The 13,980-nt window shown below is 46.7% G+C and overlaps 1 protein-coding gene across 2 annotated transcripts; it reads left to right on the forward strand.

Annotated features, from left to right (window-relative positions):
• The first annotated feature begins 166 nt into the window (after nt 1–166).
• LOC135250302 (lateral signaling target protein 2 homolog) lies at nt 167–13,949 on the forward strand. 2 transcript variants are annotated; one of them, XM_064326463.1, is made up of 13 exons: nt 167–286; nt 5,512–5,652; nt 5,795–5,932; nt 6,629–6,831; nt 7,721–7,810; nt 8,274–8,363; nt 8,887–8,988; nt 9,887–10,558; nt 11,192–11,295; nt 12,133–12,249; nt 12,491–12,601; nt 12,795–12,898; nt 13,175–13,949. In XM_064326463.1, exons 2-13 carry the CDS (start codon nt 5,575–5,577, stop codon nt 13,295–13,297), a joined length of 1,932 nt encoding a protein of 643 aa, XP_064182533.1. In that variant the 5' UTR covers nt 167–286; nt 5,512–5,574; the 3' UTR covers nt 13,298–13,949. The 2 variants fall into 2 exon arrangements, with proteins under 2 accessions (XP_064182533.1, XP_064182531.1); XM_064326461.1 differs by lacking the exon at nt 167–286 and adding an exon at nt 319–1,237.
• The last annotated feature ends 31 nt before the right edge of the window (nt 13,950–13,980 follow it).

A 13,980-nucleotide genomic window follows, 5' to 3' on the forward strand; every position in this document is an offset into this window, starting at 1 on the left:
CCTTGTCGTTCATATGAAACCAGTGCTCTTCGGAAAAGAAAATCGCCAGTTTCTATAAGAAATAATATTATGGTTTATTGCTTAAAACCCGACTCTTTTCTAAGCAGCAGAGTAGGGTAGGCTACTCCTTTAGGCGAAAACTGTAAACCTGCTTTCTTCCCACTAGTTGGCCTTGTATGACGGCTGAGGAATTCGTTGCTCATCCTGAAGCCATCCATTTTATGCAATGGGAGGTGGCGACTGATCCAGGATCAGTGACTGGGGGCATACAGTCTATCACTCCCAGGTGAGTCGGGGTGCGGAAAGGGTGCGGGTTACACGTGACGTAGTACATGATCACGACTTGAAAAGGCGTGGAAGGGCTGACAAACACTAGCCTACAGGACAGAAGAAGAGCGGAAAAGAAAACATTCTTAACGTGGGATTATTCGCGACAACTTTTGGCTACCCGGTTTGGTCCGCAAAGAGTTCTGAGCGATAACTCAGAAATTCTGAAGAATGACTTAGAAAACCGGAAATGTTCAAGAACTCGGTAGCTGAATTAAGGGTGTCGCCTTCGTACTTAATGGAAGTCCAAAGTAGAGCGGAGCATGCGGGTGCGGTACGAAGTTACCAGTCGGAGTTCAAAAGCGGACGAGGAAACAACACTGCTTTTTAAAAGTTGGCTGGCAAAATTGACGTCGCTTGGTTTCACTTTGTAAAGAAAAATGGAGATTATCAAATAGAAATTAAGTGCCTATGTTATTCACGGAAATGTAACTACCTAACGATGAAAGAGGCTGAGAACTGACGTGAACACTTGGAGCGCTCACACTGCTGTGGGACATGCGGTCTGCCTTGAAGTAGTCTATACCGAAAATGACAGAGCAGAAGTATGCAGCCCGACGACATAGCTAGCAAACAAGCGAGCTAGGATCCACTGGGATACGCTTTGAGAACTTTTAAGACTTGAGACTCCAAACACTGGCTTGGTGGAATACGCAGTAGAAACTGTAGCCTACCGACAAGATAGGCTAAATCGATTCCACCGAAGGATTCCTCTCTAAATAACGTTTAAGTTTTAAAAAGTTTTACCATCTCTCCATTTGAATATTTTCACTGTTTGATCCGACTACAGTACTGACCGAGAGCATATTTAACTTGCTACAGTGGCTGCCTGGCTAGCTAAGTTTTGACAAAATAGCCAAACTACAAAATGTTGTCAGCTCTTGTGCGACGATGGCTCAACAGGCCCAAGGTAAGATTTTAAACTAACTGATAAAGCTACTGTCTGAAGTGTAGATACGTGTCCTTGTACAGTATAGCATAACATACATGTTTACAAAGTTGCCGACGTAAATGCCATATTAAGTAGGTGGCATTTGTTTCAAAACTCAGTGGGGGCCCGTTTAATCTCGGCTGTTCCGTTTTATACACGATAAAGAGCGACCTTTTATTTTCAGTTTTGAAACATTGTAGCAAGATGGAATGTTTCTTAGGAACTACGGGTGACGATGGGAGCGCGTCAACAGCCGAACCTGTCGTTCTTTGGTTTATGCATTCATTTTGATAAATGTTATTTACACCCTGAATGCGCTACCACAAAACTAACATACTGTGCAATATTGAGAACACTGGCAAAGTGTAGGGAAGGTCATTGAGCCATAGTGATTTTAAGATCAAAATTTAGCCTGATGAGTTGGTGTTACAGTAGCCTAACCATCTGATCAGGGATGCCCATATCTAATGTAGCTAATTGATATAGTTTTGGCACATGTCCGCTGCGACGAAATTCCACATGACTTTGTTGTTGTATTAGTTACTGCCAGTGCCAGAAACTTGTCCGTAGTTTCTGGTCTTTTCCCGTTTCTGTTCGTTGGAACTTAATGGATGGTCCTAGGGGTTGACGTTTAGGTTGATTCCGTTATGACTACAAGAAAGCCACTGATCGAAAGTGTGCTTGGCAGGAGCTACGGTAATTTCCCTATACACATTTTACAGGAGCCAAATTGAAAACCGAAGTTTTGAAAAAAGTAGGTTATTCAGGGCCGCATGTAATAGTTAATTTTGTCTGTATTCTATAGGCCTAATAGTTAATATTTCGCATTGGTTTTTGCAGTTTTGCAAAGTACATGCCACACATGAAGACCGTAGGCTATAGACTATGCAAAAATCTATGTCCCATGCGTAAGGGATAGGCTAGGTTATTTCCTTGCAGTGCGTTCGTAAGTAATTAGACCGATTCAATCAGGGAAAATGGGTTGAAACAATGAATTGAGTGATACTTCTGTATTTTATTTAGTCTGCTGAACTATGAGCAAATTTGCTTTCGAATAATCGGGCACCTTGCCATGTTCCCCTAAAGGCTTAATGAAGCTGTACAGCAGGGTAGACTCCTTCCGTGTTTAACTGGTTCATTAGGCCTAATTTCTTTTCTGTCATTTAAAGGTGGTTGCAGGGCCCCGGTGTCACACGAAAGTAACTTCGTGTGAGCTACTTTGCACGATGGCTCTTCATGATTGTCCTTTTTATCAAAACTTTCTAAACTCCAAATTGTGTTCATTGCATTAGTCACTTAGCAGACGCTCTTAACCAGAGCGCCGTACAGAAGTGTGTACGCAATGTGCTGTAACAAAAGAAAGAATACCACAAGACTGCGAACTTTTCTAAGCTGCTATACATCTTCATAACATTCTACAAGAAGGAAAGCCAATCAAAGAAAGAGAAAGAAATGGTGAAGGAAATAATGTATAAAGGGATTCATGGGCAGCTGTAGTGCAATCTGAAGAGGTGATTCTTTTATATAAGGTTCCTTCTGTCTGTAAGGCAGGCCCTAATATGTGGTTCACAAAAGTATATTCAATTCCACCAGTGTCTCAGTCAAGTCAGGCTAATACATGCTCTCTGTTTTCATTTAGTCTAGTTGGACTAGTTTGTGTGGCTGCATAAGCATGTTTTGATTTGGATGGCCCTTTTGGTGACTTTTTTTTTTTTTTTTTTTTTTTGCAAACATGTTGCCCCCAGTTCATAACCTGACGCTCTCCCCATTGTGAATTATATCATTGTAAAGATCCCAGCAAACAATCACATGCTGAGGGAGTCAGGCCTCTCACCTTTGGCTAAGTACACAAGTGGCAGTGTTTGTGTGTTCCCCAGCACAATGCTTTCTGGATGACAAAGGTGTATTTAAGGACCACACTGTGTGATTAAGGAGGTCTTTATATTGTGTGTGCCAAACTCTTTTGCTCTCTGGCTGGCTATCTTGTGTTGTTGACCATGTCTGTTGGAATGGCTTGGAGTCACTTTAGCATGCAATGGTGTAGGAGCCCCTGTCCACTCACCCGCGCACTAATGAACCGATCTGATGTACTGCCATAGTTTTGCGCTACATGACATTGAATCGCTGAGTATCATGCCCAAAATATAGAGCCTTGATAATTCCTCACAATTGCTATCTGCTGGTCTGTGAAGACTAGTTATACTGTAATGTTCTCACTGCTAATCTCCAGGTATGATAATTAACTTTTGATAAAATATGTATTCTGACAATGTGTCTTAAATTAAATGGCCTATTTAAAGATGTTTTATAGGTTTAGCGTTTTATAGGTTCTATTTATGCCGATGCTGTGATTCCTGGTCATTTACAACTCGTGAAAACTGGCTGAAGTTGTGTTCATCCACTTTATCACTTGGTAATATTTAATTTAGGGTGTGCTTTTGGGGAAATAAAATGATTTAAAGTTGAGCCTTTAAAGCCAGTTCATCAGTTCATATTACAAATGAGTAACTAATAGTATGCTAGTTTACATTTGTGTGGTTGCTGAATGTAGATCAAGTTAATCAGCCTATTGAACAGATAAGGCCTATTGGAACTTCAGTGGGCAATGTGACAGGATTAGCCAATCAGAATTGTCTGCTGTTGGCATAATTCTATCATGGGTTAGTCCTCACCCCATGAATGTGATTGTGTTAGCATTTTTTCTCACTGACTGTTTTTTTAAACTTGCACTTTAATCAGGGATTTGTGTAAGGACACACCTACAGAGATGTGGGGTTGATCAATGACGCAAAATGCCCCCCATAAAAATATAGGCTAGTATGAGTCCACAGTCCCTGTTCAAGTTGTGGCTGTGTGTTGCAGCTCACTCAGGGCTATTGTTCTGTCAGCTATTCCACAGTGTGCCCTTTGGAAGCATAATTACTGCTTATGAGCTTCGACCAGGAGACCTGCGGTGATGACACGGTCAGTCAGTGATCACAGCTTAGCTCAGGCTGCGACCACAGGGGCCGGCCTGCCCAGAAGGGAGGCCAAATTACAGAGTGATGTGACCGACCCCCCTCCTGCCTCGTCCGTGTTCACACTGTGGCGGCTCCCCGGAACGTTCGCCTTTTGATCCCAGCAGCCGCCGCAGGGATGGGCTGGGGCCCGCGTAATTACATTCCGACGCCTCTCATCTGCCGGGCTGCCGAGAGGCACGCTCGGGCTTGCCCCGCCGCGAAAGCAGCCAGCATCAAGGTGACGGGCGCCATTGAGAAGAACCCCAATGCCACGTTTCACCGATCTCCCTGAGTCCCTGAAAGGCCCCAGCTGTAACTCTGACTCTCGCGTACACACAGCTTCATTTCCAACATGTTGGATAAAGATATTTCAGTTTTTTCATGAATGAAATGTGACGTTGTGGATGATCGGGGTGTAGTAAGGAGTTGTTTTGCTGTGAATCATATCTGGGCTCAGCGATTCTGCCAGAGGCTGTGTACTGTTTGTACGCTTCGGTCGAAGTGCACGTCATATACAGCATCTGCAGTCCTGTTTGTGACCTCATGAAAGCTGGAAAACACGTAAATCAGAAGTCGTGTGCGTGTGGGATTTAAATAAAATTAAAAAATATATATATAATTTTATATACATGATTCACTTCTCTGCATTTGAAAGCTTGGGACAACTGTTACAGAAAATATCATGCTCAAAAGGCCAAATGACCAAAGTTAACGGAAATTCTTAAATGTGGGATCCTTGTTATACCATTTGCCAGTATATTATGTAATTCCAGTTGTTCAGAGAAATTGGCCTGGTGTATATTTAACGTTTTTAAAATTTGTTTTGAAGAAGAAGAATTGCAAAGTTTCAAACAAATAAAAAATCAGTGTCTTGCTTGAACAAGGTAGTGGTGTTACAATCAAAACATCTGTGTTTGTGCATTAAACAACTGATTAAGCCTGTGTCAAAGACTCCACAGAATATAAACAGTGGAGTAACTACAGTTTATTCAGGGGCTGCCAGCACACTGCCTGGTTTGTACGTATTTGTGAACCATAGCAGATAATTCGTAGAGAACCATAAACGTTGTTTTCATTAGCATGGTCTAAAATAATATGAATGCATCTACGGAGTGTGTAGTGTGCTGCTGCAGTGTGCAGTGGGTCATAACAGAGGTTGGGTCACGGGGGGGTAGGGGTCAAAGGTTAAGCTGTACTGATTGTAGAGGGAGCAGTACTTTGTATAGTTCAGCCTCTCTCTCTCTTCGTCTCCAGCGGTCTGACACCCGGCCCCTCGCTCGCTTCTTCTTTGCGGACGAGGAGGTGACCCGCGTGACGATGGAGCTCAACGCGGTCGACCTACGCAAGGACCCCCAGAAGTATCTGGTGCTGCTCAACCGACTACGAGTGAGCCAGGTAAGGCACCTGTCTGTGGGCTCGATCTGTAGGTGTGACCGTTCCAACGAAGCTTTTTCTCATCTGTTCTCATTCTGGGACGGGCCTGCCTCCTGGCCAGCAGAGGGCGCCGGTAAAACTGGGTTTTTTGTTTATATGTCAGGATCAGATGCTGCGCTCCATCGAGCTGGTGATGGAGGACTGCATCCCAGCGCAGCGGCAGAGCAGAGATTACCACGTCAAGTTCCCGGACGAGATCCTGCACGAGAACCTGGGCGTGCAGCTGTGGTTCGCCGCCGAGGTGAGGTCAAAGGTCACACGCTGAAGAAAACCGGCTTCAGAAATGAGCGATCTATACGGAGCCAAGCTGATCTATGTCACAATGCTGATCCATGTTCTTCTGTGTCCTTCTGAATCCTTTCTGTTGTGAACTAACAGAAAGACGTTGCTCTCTAGACAGGTGCTGCAATAGGGTCCGATCAATGTGCTGTCTGGTTATTTTTTTGGTTCATAAACTCCACTTGCCCTCACAGCTGCTCGATGGACTGTGTTTGTTGCGACTAGTCAGCACAAGAATGTCAAGTACTGTGCTGATAACGTAGAAAACCGCCCTGGGTCAAAACATGATTTCATGTACTTTAAACCCTTTAGACACAAGGAAAATTCCAGAAGTTTACAGACATTTTCCACTCATTCAGGCCCATATTAAGAACAAAATTATTCTTTGAAATTAGTGAATTATCTGGTTAATGAGACGTTCCAAGGAAGCTGCAGGAGTGTTTTATAAATGTATGGGCATCTTAAAGTATTTCAGAAATGTGTTCAACCCAGGTTTGGCAGGAAGCCACAAAGAAAACCGTTTGTGTGCGTTTAAGTGGTGTATGTGTTTTGGTAGGGTGGTGTGTGTGTGTGTGTGTGTACATAGAAGGTCCTGAGTACGCTTATGGTTTGTGGTCTCTCTCTCTCTTTCTTTTTCTCTCTCCGTTTGGTGGGGCAGTGCCTCTCCGCGGGCTCCTTCCTGGAGGTGCGGGAGGTGGAGGGGCAGCGCTTGCGCCCCCTGGCGGAGCAGATGCTGCAGTGCCTGGAGGACGCCCGGTTGCAGCTGAGGGAGCAGAGCCTGGGGGACGGCCACGCCTACTCTCTGCCCCTGCGCGAAGCCCTCCTGCGCTACGACTCCGCCTTCTCGCAGTTTGAGCTCAGGTACCTCCCCGGGTCACATGCCCGCTACATCCAACTTCTTCAGATCAGGACGGCCACGGCAGAAGAGACCAGACTGGTGTAATTTAAACCCTGGACTCACATAGATTTTAATGTTCAATAGCAAACACTGCAGTTGACTGGACTTTGTAAAACTCATTCACCAGACTAAAGAAAAGTCATTCTGGAAGCATTCTAAAATTGTCTAATCGGCTAAAGCCTTTTTGATCTGAACTGCCCTTGGCAGATATTGTCTGTTCTTCTGTTCCTCTGTCATCACTGATTTAAAGGCCTCTTTAGATAATTGCATTTCATTGTTGATGTGAGAAATTGGCTGTCAGTGGCATACATCTGTTGTATAGCTGCAATCCAGAAATACCAAACTTACATTATTTCCGCGTAGCGAACTGAACTTGTGGCAACAAGTTGTGTTTTCTTGCCTTGTACGGGCAAAACAGACAAATTGTTTAAAGTACTTTAATTTTGAAAGAATACATAAAATATATTTTAGATAACACCATATTTCCTGCATGGTTGACTTTAAAAGATATCTCTAACTTCACCGTTATTTCATATGATTATGCGTTTGGTTGATAATATGTTTACTTGAAGATTTTCAGATGACTATATGTAGATACCACCACATAAACATGTGATATATATATATATATATCATGTATGTATGTATATATATATATATGTATATATAAATAACTTAAGTATTATTAAATAATGACTCTGGAGAATTTTGTATGTTTTCTTATACATGATTATACCTACTATTATCAGCTAATAAACGGAACTCATTGGCTGTCCTCGTTCGTGATCCTGAGGAGTGTGTGTGTGTAGAGACGGGAGCAGGTGTGCTAAAGTGTTGTCTCGTTCGGCGCAGCTACGTTTCCACGGTGATCCCGGTCAAGTCGGCCGAGGAGCTTCAGAGGCAGCAGGAGATCGTGGTGCTTTTCTGCGAGACCGTCGACAGGTGACCGAAACTTCGCCTTTTCCGATTAAGGGGACATTGGCTCCTCGCATTCAAGCTCCATCCGGTGTTCAGAGCTCCCCCTCTTTCTGTGACCCACTTAATCGTGTTCAAATGCGAAATTTGAATGCCTCATAAAAGAGTTCAGTTTGCATTTGAGTGTGTGGAAGGGGTTTAACATGTTTGACAGGTGGATTATGACTCCAGGTAAAATGTATGCACTGTCCTTCATTTGCGTAGCTGGCGCCCTTGTCCGTTTAACATTTTTCACATTTCATTCATTTGCCATTCATTTGTACATTTGAATATTTTATTGGAGCAGTTCACCTACTACTGTTGTACATCACGGTACAACCGCAGTGCCCTAGTTGGGCTTCTAACCTGTAATATCTCTGTTACAAGCCAGTACTAAGTTGCTATTAGCTGCCCTGTCCTTGATTAAACGGTTATCTCTCCTGTCCTACAGAGCACTCAAACTGGGCTACCTAAAGCAGGAGCTGATCGATGGCTACGAGCCCCTTGTTATGTTCACCATTCCACGGCTGGCCATTATCTGGTGAGTCTGCTGTGACCTCCCACCTGTATATTGACTTTTCACCTGCTCACTGACCTGAAACCTGCTCGCTGACCTCTCACCTGCTAGCTGACCTTTCACCTGCACACTGCCAATGGTGCACTGTTTTGTCCCTTTGTTTTTCTTTTTTCCCCACTCAACCTTTTTTTCCATTTCGAGAAACCATTGAGGACGAAACCTCATTTACAATGGTGTCGGGTTACAGACAATAAAACGGTGGAATATTAAAACATTGTGATAAAATAGACTTTACAATTTAAAACATTCAGTGTAAAAAGAATTGGAAGTTCATAAGTGCAAGAGAAAATATTTATTTTTTATTTATATTTTTTATGTCACTGGCCAGTAAAATGGCTGTGTCACTCACTACAACCAAGCCAACCTGAGCAGTGGCTGTTCAGCTGTAGTTAATTAGAATGCGTGGACTGTCATTAATTTGACTGGCCACGTTTGTAATGGGTTTGGAATGATGAGGATGACCGTGTGCTCCCGCCCCTCTCCACAGCGGCCTGCTGATCTTCCCGGACGGTCCCCTGAATCTACAGCACGGGTCCCAGGGCATGTCCAGCCTGTTCAGTCCCTTCTACACCCTGCTCGTTAAAATCAGGTACCCGCCCCTCCCCTCGTTTGCCTCTGTTCCCTTCCGTCCATCCCTGAGGAGCTCTCTGGTGTTTTTCCATTTGTTTGTTTGTTTGTCTTCCCTTCATTTAACCGGGCAGGTTAACAATGTAGGGCATGGATACAGTGACAATGTAGGGCATGTACTCAAATCTGGACCTCAAATCCAAATCCGGCCCTGGTTTTCTTTCCCCCCTGGTAATTAATTGAACAATTTGTGCTACTGATTGGCCAGACTGTATTCACACTTAACTCCCATGTAAAGGGAGGGTGGGAAAACCAGCTGTTCTTGGACCTCTCGATTTGACTACCAGGGTGAGCGGGGAAATGAAGGGATTATGTAGTTAATCTGATGCTGAGGGATATTTGGGTAGAGTTTTCCTGTGTAGAGTAGAATCCCAGCAGTCTAAGAGGTTTCTCTGTGCTAACAGAATCCCAGAAGTCTAACCGAGTTTCTCTGTGCTAACAGAATCCCAGAAGTCTAACCGAGTTTCTCTGTGCTAACAGAATCCCAGAAGTCTAACCGAGTTTCCCTGTGCTAACAGAATCCCAGCAGTCTAAGAGGTTTTCCTGTGCTAACAGAATCCCAGAAGTCTAACTGAGTTTCTCTGTGTAGAATAGAATCCCAGCAGTCTAACAGAGTTTCCCTGTGTAGAATAGAATCCCAGCAGTCTAACAGAGTTTCCCTGTGTAGAATAGAATCCCAGCAGTCTAACAGAGTTTCCCTGTGCTCACAGAATCCCAGAAGTCTAACTGAGTTTCTCTGTGTAGAATAGAATCCCAGCAGTCTAACAGAGTTTCCCTGTGCTAACAGAATCCCAGCAGTCTAACAGAGTTTCCCTGTGTACAATAGAATCCCAGCAGTCTAACAGAGTTTCCCTGTGCAGGGACCTGCTGCGTATCCTGACGAAGGAGGAGCTATACGTGCTGGAGAAGAGCCTGTGTGCAGCCGAGTCCAGCGGCCTGCTGTGCTCGGCGCCCCCTGCTGGCCACTCCCCTACTGACTATGTGCCAATGAGGGCAGGGGACTATGGGGGGTCTCGGCGCAGGCTGTTCCGCAGTGCGCATGCCGTCCCGCCCCCCCTCCGCCCGACCACACCCTCAGAGACTGAGCCACACCCCCACAGCATCGCCTTGGGCGATGATCGCACAGCGGTCCACTCACCCCCACAGCCCAGCTCCGCGCCTTCCCCTGAACTTCCAAGCGGGGCCCCCCCCTCCGTTCACCACATGCCGTCCTCACCTTTGCCCCCAGAGCCAGCCTCACCCACATCCTCAGCTCCGCCCACAATCCTGGCCCTGCCCACAACCCCGCCCTCTGGCCTGTCCACAGCCGCTGGCTCCACTCCGTCCCCTCAGGCAGACTGTGTGACCAGGCCCCAGCCTGGGGAGCAGATTGCGAACGCTACCGGGCTAGCCGCCCCGGTCAGGGAGCGGTTCTATTACTACCGCAGTCCAGCAGAGCCCAGAGTGGGAACCGTCGCCGAATGCACCTGGCGATCCCGCCGCAGGCAGAGCTGGCACTGCGGCCAGTTACCCCCCGGCACAGACCCCCGGAGGTAAAGTGGGGAAAAATATTTTATACCATCCATTCTTTCCCACTCGCACGCGCACACACGCACACAACACCACCACCACCACCTCACCAAAACATACCACATCACAAATGCGCACGCCACCTTAGCAAGAACGCGCAACACATATGCACACAATGTAACACAAACAGCCACTCTGCCAACGCTCACACACTTTGTAATCCAAGAGAAACGCTTTGGATAAAAGCTTCTGCCAAATAAATGCAATGTAATGAGTGTGTGTCTGCGTGCGTGTGTCTGCGTGTACGCATGTGTGCTAGCGTGTGTGCGCGAGTGAGTGCGTGCGTGTTTGCGTGTACGCATGTGTGCTAGCGTGTGTGTGTGAGTGAGTGTGTGTGTGTCTGAGCGTGAGCGTGCGTGCGAGCGAGTGCGTGATTGGCTTTAACGAGGCGGAGAAGCGGCTCGTTTCAGGCCTGCTCCGCAAGCCTTAATGACGGGGCCCTTTGAAGCAGCGCTTCACGGCCGGCTGCACCCCCCGCGCCGGGCCCTTGTTCCGCAGCGCGCCGGGGGCCCCGAGGGCCCGGGGCTTAATTGGGGGCGCGGGCGCGTGGTTCGGCGGGTGCGCTGTACTGATGTGTCCGTCTCTTTCTCCGCCAGGCCGGGCATGGGGCACAACGCCAGGCACGCCAGCAGCCGGGACCTGCGGGCGCGCTACAGCAGCAGCAACGACATGGTGCACCGGCTCTTCGTCTGCATCTCGGGTAACTGACCGCGCTCCGCTCCACTGGGTGGCTCCTCTTACACTGTCCCAGTGTGTGGATGAGCCCCACTGCCCCCTATCCAATCTGGACCATGCCACTGTCAGCTGAGTGGATCCCCCTCTTACACTGTCCCAGTGTGTGGATGAGCCCCACTGTCTCCTATACAATCTGGACCATGCCACTGTCAGCTGGGTGGCTCCCCCTCTTACACTGTCCCAGTGTGTGGATGAGCCCCACTGTCTCCTATCCAATCTGGACCGTGCCACTGTCAGCTGGGTGGCTCCCCCTCTTACACTGTCCCAGTGTGTGGATGAGCCCCACTGTCTCCTATCCAATCTGGACCGTGCCACTGTCAGCTGCAGACCATAAATGGCTGCTGCATTTCCCAGAGGCAGAGAGGGAGGGAGGGGGGAAGGGACTGCATTAGGATGTATGTTTGTCTAATCGTGTACCGGGGACCAGTGGCACAGGATTCAGAGCAAAGCACATGCAGGTGTGTGTGCACCTGAATTGACGTTGGGGAGAAACAAAGGATACAGTTTTAATAAGCCTCTTATCCTGAATTACCACTGTACATCTCCAGCTGTGTGAATGTACAGCATGTAATGGGTGAGCGGCTAAATCAGCCAGCGTGACCATATTACCACTCAACCCGTAATAATGATAATAAATACAGATGCAGGTGGCAATACTGTGGTCTTAGCACTTCGAAAAACACTGATAAGCATATGTGTCTTAAATTGTGGTGAATCTTTTTTTTCTGTAATTGAACAGAAAGAAAATGCTGAGTAAATGCTGTGGGTCTGAGTTGGGTGTGGAAAATCTTCTTTTTTGCAGGGGTAGCCGACCAGCTGCAGACTAACTTTGCCAGTGACATGCGAGCGATTCTGAAAAGCGTCTTTGAGCTCATTGTCTCCAGAGACGACTCGGAGGAAGAAAACGTCGAAAATAAGAGTAAGAATCCTTTGTAATGTCTCCCCTCGTGCGTGTGTGAGTAAGCATCCTTTCTAATGTCTCCTCTGTGTGTGTGTGTGTGTGTGTGTGTGCGTTCGTATATCTCATCTTGGGAATATGGAAAGTACAGATCATCTTGAACCAGTGGAAATGATTTCATGAAACGCCTAAGTTTGACATTTAGTTTCAGCGTTTTCTGAAATGATGATAACCTGCATGTGTTCTTTTTGTGTGCCTGCAGGGATGGAGGAAGAGGAGAAGACGGTGCAGGAGGAGTCTGGCCTTCAGCAGGAGGGCTGTGAGCTGTGCGTGGATCAGAGAAGGGGAGTACCCAGAGTGGGTAACGTCGCAGGTGAGGGAGTCAGAGACTCACAATCGCCTCCAGGTCATTACAGTAAACCGACGGGATATTCCCCATAGTTTCGCTATTTGTGTTTCAAACACTTTCCCTTTGCTTAATTGGCGAAGCATTTCTCGATGCCATTTTAACTTACTCTGCCTTTCTCTCTTCGATCTGCCTCCCCCATGTATCCCATGATGCTCAGGGCCCCCGGTCTGGGTCCCGGACAGCGCCTGCGACCACTGCATGGCCTGCCACGCCCCGTTCACTCTGCTGCGTCGCCGACACCACTGCCGGAGCTGTGGGAAGGTGCGTGGGTTGCGGTGTCCTCTCTCACCTCTCTCTCGGGGTGACAGTAAAGCGGGCCAACTGTGGCTGTCGGGCACACTGCAGAAATGTGTGCGGAATGTGTTTCCTTTTCTCCCGATGTTAGTTGGCTCCGGAAAACTGCCGCAAGAACTCTTCACTCTTTTATTTATTTATTTATTTTTGACTGGGAACAACATTGCATTTTCCCATTTCTGCTCTTGTTAATGGAATGTAGAAGTCTTAAGTTTTTAAACGTACCCTTCTCTCGTCCCCCAGATCTTCTGCTCTCGGTGCTCGCCCAACGAGGCCCCCCTCCCCCGCCTCGGCCAGCGGACGCCGGTGCGCGTGTGCAACCACTGTTTCAGCTGCCACACCGTGGGTGAAACGGCACAGCTCTGACCTGCACCGGCACCGACCAGAGGCGTCTGGGAGAAAAAATGCAGTTATAACATGGCTGACACCAATGGGCACAGAGTGCATCGCTAGGCTCTACGCGCGCAATGTGCGAGGCGTTCCGCGGCTCTCTGTCCTGACGCTCCTTCGCCATCTCGTTCGGATCCTCAGAAGGACCACTCGCCGTGGTGCTCATGTTCGAAGCTCGAACTTGCTGCATAATTTCAATATTTTCGCTGATATGATCACTGCTTGCACAATTTTTGTACTGATGCCATGTTAAAAAAAAGCCTTACTGTAACATTCTTGCTTTGTCCTACACATAGCCTATGAAGCAAACTGACCATAGTCGATAAATGGCTAACACTTCAATGTTTTTGTTTTATGGCAGTACAGTGGGCTACACAGCAGTTTGCAAGCTATGAACATATTTATCCTCTATTTTTTTTCCAAGATGGAAATTTGTCAGAATCAAGATGGTCTTTATGGTCTATTACAGGATTTGTTGGCAGATCTGTAATTTTTTTTTTTTTTTTTTGTAATTATGTATTTGTCGTATTTGCCCATTTGGTGCAACGCATTCTGGATCTAATTTATAGAGAAGCCAAAATGAAATTGAATAAAACATGAATGCATGGTTCGGGTGTATAAACCATAACTTTAGCGCAGAGTTTTAAATTGTGTGTGTG

The sequence above is a fragment of the Anguilla rostrata genome, chromosome 3, assembly GCF_018555375.3.
Source record: "Anguilla rostrata isolate EN2019 chromosome 3, ASM1855537v3, whole genome shotgun sequence".
NCBI classification, from domain to species: domain Eukaryota; kingdom Metazoa; phylum Chordata; class Actinopteri; order Anguilliformes; family Anguillidae; genus Anguilla; species Anguilla rostrata.